This window comes from Felis catus, chromosome C2 (assembly GCF_018350175.1).
Source record: "Felis catus isolate Fca126 chromosome C2, F.catus_Fca126_mat1.0, whole genome shotgun sequence".
Classification (NCBI taxonomy): Eukaryota; Metazoa; Chordata; class Mammalia; order Carnivora; family Felidae; genus Felis; species Felis catus.
The window spans coordinates 48,680,821-48,690,852 of NC_058376.1; the positions used below are offsets into that span (position 1 = coordinate 48,680,821).

The 10,032-nt window shown below is 37.3% G+C and overlaps 1 protein-coding gene across 41 annotated transcripts in view; it reads right to left on the reverse strand.

Annotated features, from left to right (window-relative positions):
- The window catches only part of ABI3BP (ABI family member 3 binding protein), a 264,235-nt gene extending 254,471 nt beyond the window's left edge, over positions 1-9,764 (reverse strand). For 36 of the 41 annotated variants that reach the window (XM_045036856.1, XM_045036855.1, XM_045036838.1 and 33 more), the window contains exon 1: positions 9,583-9,763. In XM_045036856.1, the coding sequence (XP_044892791.1) occupies positions 9,583-9,661 (79 nt within the window). In that variant the 5' untranslated portion in view covers positions 9,662-9,763. Of the gene's footprint in view, positions 1-9,582 lie in introns of all 41 variants that reach the window. The other 5 variants (XM_045036854.1, XM_045036853.1, XM_045036857.1 and 2 more) reach the window with 2 other exon arrangements.
- Between the last annotated feature and the right edge of the window lie 268 nt (positions 9,765-10,032).

The following is a 10,032-nucleotide window of genomic DNA, read 5'->3' on the forward strand; positions in this document are numbered from 1 at the left end:
ATCTGGGAAAGTGAAAGGAGAAGCAGCCTCTGTCATGTATCCCCTGCTGGCATATCTGTAACAGGGCTGAATTCCAGAGTTCTCTGCCAGCATGACTTTGGCAGCTGCCCCAAACTCCTCCTTCTGCTGCTCTCAGAAAAGGAAGGCCTGTTAGGTCTTGCACGCCCACACACACGTGCGCACAGTGGACTCTCAGCAGGGCCCTTGGAGAACCAGAATGTTTTCTTATCAGTTAACAGAATGGAAAAAATCAACGAATGGCATTTAAGGAAAAAGGAAATCTGAAACTCTATTTGGGCATCTTGTCAGAAGCAAAGTATCCCAAGCTTTGTTACCAAGGGTTTATTCTCCACTCAAAGAGGAGAGACCTTTCCTTTCATTGGAAATTCAGTGATTACATTTTAAAGATGTTTCAGATTATAAGCCATCCTATGGGCTCACAAATTATCCTTAACATAAAACAGAAGAATGGTAAGCTGGAATGTATGTGGTAAATGTGCACAATTAAAGGAACCATGTCCAAAGGTGATTTATATAACTTGGACCTTCTGAATAGGGAAATTCACTGAACATTTGCTTAACTCCTATATTTTGCATTAGCTGGGATTATAGGGTACTTTGTTTTTCTTAATATATTACATTAATTTATTTTTTTCTTCTTTATGTGTATCACTTAAAGCTAGTGCATGGCAACACAATGGAATAGCTTAACTCCTAAAAATTTTGTATGTTAACTAAGGGTAAAGAATTAAGACACCAACAGTTTCATCTAAAAGAAAATTACATTTCTGTGGCCAAATAGTTTTAAATACAACTTTCTCAAATTCCTTGAAGGCAGGAAATGTCCTACTGATCTTTATAATCCTACTATTGTTTTTTTTTTAATGATAATTAAATGACAGAATAAATAAATTTAAGTTCAGTCCTGAAAAACACAATCAGCCATAGTTTCTCAGATCTAGCTTCTGATATTTTGTGAAAGTAGGATTAGCACTTATGTTCTAACACCAAAAGCAAATGTAAATCTCAATTTTAAACATTTCCTTATTCTATGTAGTCTGATAAGGGAGCCTCAAAAATTTTCCAAATAAGGCTTTAAAATTCTAGAACAAAGCAGAAAAAAAAATCATCTTTGAATTGATTTTAAAACTTAAATAGCAAAATAGTTTGTTTCCAACTTTTAAATTTTACTCTGCATACATCTAGAAAGATTTATCAAGCACTTACACATACAAATTTTCAAAACTGTAAATCAGTAGTTCTCAACTCTGATCATACTGGAACCACCTGAGAAAATTTTAAAAGTCTCCCACCCCAGACCAATCAAATTATAACTGAGTAGGGAAGCAGAATAGTACTGATACTTTTGAAAACTCTCTAGTTACTCTAATGGGCAGTGAGGGTTACAGCTATCAGAATAGATGTAATAGTATTTGTACTCAGAGCTAAACTTACTTTAAAAGAAAACATTGAATTGTTATATCATCCGTGAAGCTTGAACTGGACCTCAACTTTATGCAAAATTAACTTCTAACCTGACTAGCAGGTGCTTGGAGTAGGTTGAGTTGATCTGGTTTTCTAATGCATAGACTTTAGTAGTACACTCTGTGACTAGAGAACAATAATGAGCCTTCTATGAAGGTATCACATCTTCTACTTCCTTTTCAGGATTCCTCAGGGAGGAACATTAGCTGACTTCATAGCTTGCTATACCAAAAGAGCCTAAAATCCTCAGGCTAGCTTTAAGGCTCCTAAATTTCTATCAAAATCACTAGGAATACAAGTCAGGATTTTGTTAGATCAGGGAAACTTACAACACACTCTAAAATTCTCACTGTGAAAGGTTCTTGGTAGAGACCCAAACTAACATGAGCAGCAAGCAGAGTAAGCCCTGATTCAGCCTTCCTGTCCACAGGACTTCAGCAAAGTATACTGAGACCAGGAGGGTTACCCTTCTTACCATGGACCTCTTAGGCCTTTAGGACAATCCCAACACAAGAAGAGACTGTGGGATAGAGAAAAAAGCCACACAGGGTATTCTAGTATTAAACATTCTATGAGGTTCTGGATACCATGTTAAGAATATATCCTATGTACAACCTATATTGTGTGTTTTGATTCCTAGAACATATGGAAGAATTGTTTTATTAACAGCAAAAAGGATCAGAAAAAGCTCCTTTTGTTCATCCAGTTGTCTCCATCACATGCACCAACACAAATACACTTTCTTCCTCCAAACACAAACTTAACTCAACTTTATAACAACTCCTCCATTCACTGATGTTTCAGAAGCACATTTTATGGGTACTGTGTCATCAACTCAATAGGAGTTACTTTCTTAATATTTGTACATTTTGTTAAAGAAAATTTTTGTTCTGTCTTATGTTTTCTCTTTTTGGGTGAGAGATAGTGACATCTAAGTCTTAAAATGAAAATCAGGGTTTCTATTTGGGGAGAGTTTACTTTCCATATCCCTCTACATGGGATTGACCACATTTGATGTGCCACAGAGGAAATCAGCAAAGGAATCTAGGCATTGACTGGATTCTTGCACACATAAAATTGTGCCCTAAATATGTACCTTAAGTCTTTGCACTCTTAACATGTTTATCTCAATTCTCAGGAATTTCCTAGAATTGGCCCTAACCATGGAGGGAGACAAATTGGCAGTTTGCCTAATGGGGACCTTCCACTAAAGGCTGAATTCTATGGAAAGTAGATTGGTGTTAATACTCAAACCAGTATATTCTCTGGAGTTAGATGTGCTATATTCATAGTTCCAATGTATCATTTACTAGCTGTATGATTCTAGTAGCCATTGACCATTTTGTAGTGGGTAGGCTCTAAGATAACTCCCAATACCCCTATCTCCTGATATTAACTCCCTTGTATAATCACCTTATATGACAGGGCCTGTGAGTTGTTTCTAACCAATAGAATGTGAAAAAGGTCGTAGGCTTTCACTTCCATGATTAGGCTGCATAAAATTAAAATTTTTATCTTTCCTGCAAATTAATCTGGGTTTGGACACTTTGATGAAGCAAGGAGACATAATAGAAACGCTCATGTGGCAAAGAATTGAGGTGACCTCTGGTCAATTGCCAGCATTCCTCAAGGAACTGAATTCTACCAACAACCACAAAAACTTGGAAGTGGACCTTTCCCCAGTCAAGCCTTCAGATGACACCCTATCCCTGCCCAACTCTCTGTTGCAACCTGTGAAAGACAGTGAAGAGAGGCCCCAAATAAGACAGACTCAGTCTTGTAACCCACAGCAATTTTGAAATAATAAATATGTGTTGTTTTAAGCTGACGATTTTGTGGCCATTTGTTGTACGTCAATAGTTAACGAAAAAACTAGGGGTGCCTGGGTGGCTCAGTCAGTTGAGTGTCCAAAGTTCACTCAGGTCATGATCTCACGGTTCATGAGTTCCAGCACTGTGTCTCTCTCTCAAAATAAATAAACATAAAAAAATATTTTAAATAGTTAACTAGCAAAGTCTTCAGGCTTAGTTCCCCATCTGTGAAATATGAAAAATAATAACATATCTTCATAGGTGTGAGGATAAAATGAGATAATTTATGCTAAACACAGCATTAAACATCATGCCTGCTATGGAGTAATATGGTTAATTGTTTTCATATTTTTAAATGTCATTTTAACAGAATGTATGTAGTGAAACCATTCATATTCTATTTATAACATGTTCCTTCTTTAGCTGATACTATTTATTTTTACATTTTTATTTTACTATTATAATATTTGTCACTTTAGATTATTCTATTTTTTAATTTTACATTTATTCTTAGATCACTTTTATAAGTTCATATATTACGTACAACATTCTCTCTTATACCTACTTTTACAATGGCAAGCAAGAAACAAGCAAAAGGAAAATCTTTCTGAAGATAGTGACCCAGATAGAACAGTGGGTCTCATCCCCTGAATGATCCTCTCTTTATTAGATACCTCGCTTTTGTCTTAAAGAAACCTTCTGCCAACTCACATTTAACCGACAAAAACATTTTAGCTGTCTTTTCTATGAGACAGTGTAGATAAAGTTTCTTATTCTCAATTGTTTCCCTGTGAAAGAGAGAGGCTGAAATTCCTTACCATTCCATATCTCATAGTCTGATATAGTAGTCTATAAAACTGAAAAAAAGTAGCAAATATATAGTTAACACAGGAGAACTTAATTTTTAAACCTTAGGTTTTATACATGATAGTCTTAGCACCAAAAAATTATATTTAATCAATTCCTAATATAGGGTTATTTTATACCAAGGATTGGATCTCATTTTTACCTAATAGATGTTCAATAAACACAAACAAATCAATAAAACTGCCAAGAAACTTTGGAGCTGACAAAGATACTAAAATAATTCTCCCATAGTTTTCAAACTTTTTTGTTTCCTTTTAGCAGAGGAGCCATATTTTTCCAATATACTCTTATACAGTGACACTAGTACGTAAATATACATCAACTTATTAAAAGCAGAATCCTACCCAGTAGGTTTCTTTTGCACTCCCCATTAATATCCCCCCAACTTCCCTGCCCTAAGATGGAAGAGATCTTCTCCAGCCCCTTGCAAATATTAATCACTTTTAGAGAAATGGACTGGGTCATTGGAGTGACACATGAAATTTTGTCAAAGTAAGATTGGGAGGTATCCAGGGAAAGTGAGAGCCAGACCCCAGGTGAATGTCTGGAAAAGTTTACAGAGCAAAACATAGGAGTCCTCCACTCCAAAGACAAGCTTCTATTTCCTCTTTGTAATCAATCTTGGGGAGTCAATGAGTCTTGGGCAAATAGAGACAAGGAAGACACAGTTGCATCCTATGTGGACTTTCCAGTTCCGGCTTCTTCTCTGAGTACTTTAACGCCAGCTAAGCACTGGCACCTGGGGGTTTCCTAGGGTCTGGCCATGCAGCTTCCTCTGTTGCCAAGGCCCCTCAACTCCCAGCCATCCTCTTCCTTGCACCAACTTGTATTTGTCTTCCAGGCCTCTACTTAAGTACTTTATCCTCTCCTAATTCTTGATCCCTTCTGGCTGGGGTGGGTCCTCTGGCTGTTCTCAAAGCTCCATGTGCTTTACCTAAAGTGGAGGATAAACTCACTCTACTGTAATTATCCCTTTATATCCCAGTCTCCTCCGTTACCTGGTCAGCTCCTTAAAGACAGGTGCCATGCTGTGTGTTCCTAGCCTCAGTGCTCTGCATACACATGGAATACAATTTGTTACTTAAATAGATTAGTATATCTTCACATAAAGCAGGGAACTGATCTTACACGGAAATTAAGGATATATATATTCTTTTGCCACTTTCTGTCTGTGTGACTTTGGGCAAATCGCTTAAATGCTCTGGGCACAATTTTATGCTCTGTAAAATAGGAATAGTAAAATACCTGCTATATAGGGGAGCTTTGAGGATTGAGATTTTCCACATTAAAAATATTTAGCCTTAAATTACCACAGGCAATATGAGCTCAAAAAATGTTACCTATAAGTTATTAATAACTGTGACAGTTATTGTTATTTTTACCATCTGCCCCTGTTTTATGCCCTTGGAATCAGTGATTTCTATCTACTATGTCAGGTAAGAACCTGAGGCAAAGAGCCAGCTGCCTCTTCCCTCTGCTACATGCCAAGAGTCGCACCCAAGAGCCTTATGCCTTCAGGCTATCTGATTACACTAGTATCTTGGATGTTCCTCTGTGATTTTCCTCACACGTGCCTCAGGACTGATAGAGTTCTCTAGAAATAGTAGGCTTTGCCTCCTGGCAGATTACAATCTTCCATACACAGGAGTTTCTGCAGAGAGCTCCCATTATAAGCTTTCGTTGGCTCCCTTCACAACATATTGTTCTCTGTGGTTTTTATCCTAGCCTGGTATGCAGCAGGGGAAGAAAAGGTCTGTGGTGCCAAGAATAAAGATTCCAAGAGGTAGCTGGAGCACAGGGGCTTTCAGAGGTGTCAAATAATGTGGTGATTCTTCTCAGGGTCTGTATGTTACGGTTTAATTCTCTTCCTGAAAAACAAGCTCAAGGGATCTCTCCAGGAAGCTCTGTAAGGCCTTACCAATCCCCAGAGAAAGCTGATCCTAAGGCAAAGGTGCAGATTTCCATAAAGAACAGCAATGTTTGACCTTGACAATCAAACATCCATTGGGGTTGGCCATGGTCAGCCTAGAGCGCAGGAGAGGTTTTCTCTCATTGTCTTTAGAGCAACACTTAACTCTCTTGCCCCACCTTTCTGCCAAAAACATGCCACCTAAATTTACTGCCCTCCAAGAATTTGTCTGACAGTTTGGGCACAAGATCACAAATTATGGTATACCTATTTTTTAAAATATTGATCCACTTTTCTATGACCATTTAACATGGTATCTCGTCTCATTTAATCCTAAAACACTATGAGATAGTTACCGTTATTCCCCTTTTACAGATGACAAAACCGGGCTTAGCAAAGGCAAACGATTTGCCAAAACACATACTCATTAAGTTGTAGAGAGAAGAGATCCATTAATAATAGTCTTTAAGCTTTTGAAAAATAAGAAGGACTCTTCCAATATCTTATTTTCTGGAACCAAGTACGTGGTTACATACTTGTATGCATACTAAGTATGCAAATAGGTATAAGACAAGGAACAAATGTATCTTATTTTAAAAATAATTTCTTTTTCCTATAAATTCCCAACTATACATATCTATATCTATCTATCTATATATATCTATATATAGATATGTATATATAGATATATATACACATAAATATACATATATACACACATATATATATCACTTATATATAGAAAGATATATATATACATATATATAATGTGTGTGTGTGTATGTGTATGTACAGAGGATACGTTCTTGGGAAAACGTGAATATTAAGATAATGGTTATGATATTTACAGGAAAAAAATTTATTCAAGTGAAGGGTAGCATTCACACACACTGCACAATGTAACTCCTAAGGTTTGGAGCAGAGAAGCCTGCTTACCAGGCAGGAAACAGGGTAGAACATGCCTTTCAAGTCAGAAGTCTAGGATCCAGTCCTGGTCCTGTTATGGATAGGGGAAAGTCACAAACCCTCCCACCTTTGAGTGTTTTCATTTGTAAAGTAAATAATTAAGCTAGGGCAGTGGCTCCCAAATATTGACCTTTGATGAAATTTTCCTTAGTTTATGGTGAAAAGGGAAAAATAAAAACAACACACTTATTTGTATAAATTTCATTTATTTTATAAATCTGTTAAAATGGTTGCTTTTATGAACACTGGGGATTTTGGTTCCTCTTGGAAATCCTCAAGTATGTCTTCTATAATGGAACCTTGATGTTAAAAAATATATATGTATTTTTACTGGCCCATAAATTTAAAGGTCTGGGAACCACTCAATTAACCACTAATGTCCTCTCTAGCTTCAAAACTCTATCCTCGTCTTAAATCACAAATGACATATAACTAGCTCTAAAGTAGGAAGGAAGAAAAGAAAACCTTTTTATCCCCACCTTGTTCTTGTTTAGCTCAGCATTTCCCCAAATGTGTCCTGTGTGAGACAAGCCCCTATCAAGATACCATAGCTATTTCACTAGAAAAAATGAGTCAAATGAGTTTGAGAAACGATGGGTTAAAGATGTTGGGCAGGTTCCTTTACCGAGTAATTTTCAGAATGGGTGAAATGCTCACATCTGTTGTGACTCCCCAAAAGAAGACAAAGCAGGAAGGCTCCTTAAGTTATTGGTGGAGAGCAGATGCCTGCCCAACCCCCCTTTTGAGGACAATACACCTATTTCTGAACACAGTTTGAGAAAAGTGACTTCACCTAACCGAAATTTCCTCAGCGGCTTTTATGATAAGCAAAGAAACAAGGAGACGTGCCGGTTATTTTGTAAGAAAATTATTTTTAACAATTTCTCAACAATTACCAACACTACAGATATTTCTTAAAATTACAAAGGAAACCTGGATAAAAATTCTTCAGATTAAAGTGCAAGGAAGAGACAAAAGTCTTGTGGCCTTTTAGGGCAACATTTCTTTCTTTCTTTTTTTTTTTTTTTAACTATAACAAATAAAGGAAAACTGTGTCAAGAGATTTGTATCCAGTGATTGCAACATGATAATTAAAGCATTTGGAATTTGCCGAAGTCTGCAGTAACAAAATTATGGCTATCATCCCTACACAGTGAATAGGAGATAAAATAAAACCATCTGTAGGTATTGAGCCTGAGAAAACCCCAGACTTCTCTCAAATGATGTGTCCTTGTTAAATATTTCAGCAGGAAGAACAATTCATTCTAAATGCTTCTGCCTCAAGATTGATGTACTTAAATGTTTTTACAATGATCAAGGAACAACATTCTTGATAGAAGTAAAAGATCTAACAGTATGTGTTTTTATTTTTATTTTTTTTTTTTAGTTTTGCATAATTATCTATCTGTTCAGAGTTAAGAAGGTTTACTTAGCCTTTTTTATTGCTTTTTACATCACCCTGTGAAATATCAACGGCCCAACCCTTCAGCCTTCACATTCTGGATTCAAGTTTCACTTACCACACTGAAGAGAGAACAGTTTTCACTTGGGACAGGATGATTTGGGAACACACTACCCAGAGGGAGGACCTGGGAAAGATCTTTTGGACATTCTGACACTAACACCCCCTCTCTCTGACCCTAGGTTTTGGACAAGACATTACCCCCAATATTTTCCGTCATAACCATATAGTAAGTTCCAGCCTGTTTTTCATAGTCCTGCTGACTACAACAGTCTGCAGCCATAAAACGCCTTCCCTGCCCCAGAGTTGGCTGAGAAAGCGCCTCTGCAAAGGAACAAAAAAAGTACACGCAACGTCTACGTTCAAAGATAGGAGAGAGGCAAGCTCTTCGTTTGGTGCTGATGGGCTCAAAAGATTGTTTTTAGGGTCTAAATTTAGAAATTTCCATTTTCTTTTGATGGCATTTATAAACAAAATACCAACACTAAAATGAGAGCAATTTAGCCAGGAAAAGGGGGAGTGTCCCATCCAGCAGATCAAACCCTCTTCCAAATCCCCTGGAGAGAAGTGTCTACAAATTAGCACATGACCCTACTTTGGTGTGACCTGCCTGGAGTCCCTCAAACCCCGGATTAGCAAGCAAGTAAGTGTGAGGTTTACACCATTCAAAGTTTCAGAATTAGCTTCTTTTAAACCTAAAGCCAGAACTCATTTAGTCTCTGGGAAGGGGAATGAAAACACCAAACAACTGTTTTTAACAGACTAGAAAACCCATCCACATATGATTCAATATACAAACACCGTAGTTTGAATCCATAGCGTTCAAGCTACTGTGAACGTTTGTTAAACCTAATAAGAAGTTGGTCTTCATTTTTTGCATTCAAGAGATCCAGTTGAAAAATAAATAACAGAGGGGAAAAGAAGTAAAAGTTTAAGCAACTCCTTCACGCATATGAACTCTGACTCCACAGAATAACTGTATTCCCCCGACCTGGCAAAGTAGATCACATTTAATATCGACATTTAAAAACTAGTATCTCTTAAAAATTATTTTTAAAACACAAAACATCAGAGCTACTTGCCTTTTGGCAATTTCTGTGCATTTCCCAGGGCTAGTGCAATACTTCCACAGAGAAGTAGACACCCCAAGCTGGAGAGCATGTTGCATTTGCCACCTCGCACGGGGAGTAATGCTGGTGGGTGTCCTGCAGCCCTGAAGCTGCATTTAAGCGGACTGTCTCCCAGTGACAGAGGCGGGCGGCCGCACTTAGCTGTGCTGTGGGCTTACTCACAGGGGGTGGAGACAAAATGACATCACACCCTTTCCCACACACACCAAAAAAAAAAAAAAAAAAAAAAAAGAAGGCACAACAGCAAAAACATAGCATCACATTTCTCTCTGTTAGGTTGTAACTGTCTCTCCTCTCTGTGAGAGAAAAACTTGAAATTTTGGTCAGTCTATATTTGTGAGAGAAATAGTATTTAGGCAATTCTTAACCATTTGATGAACTACTTTTAAAAATCCAGAGAAG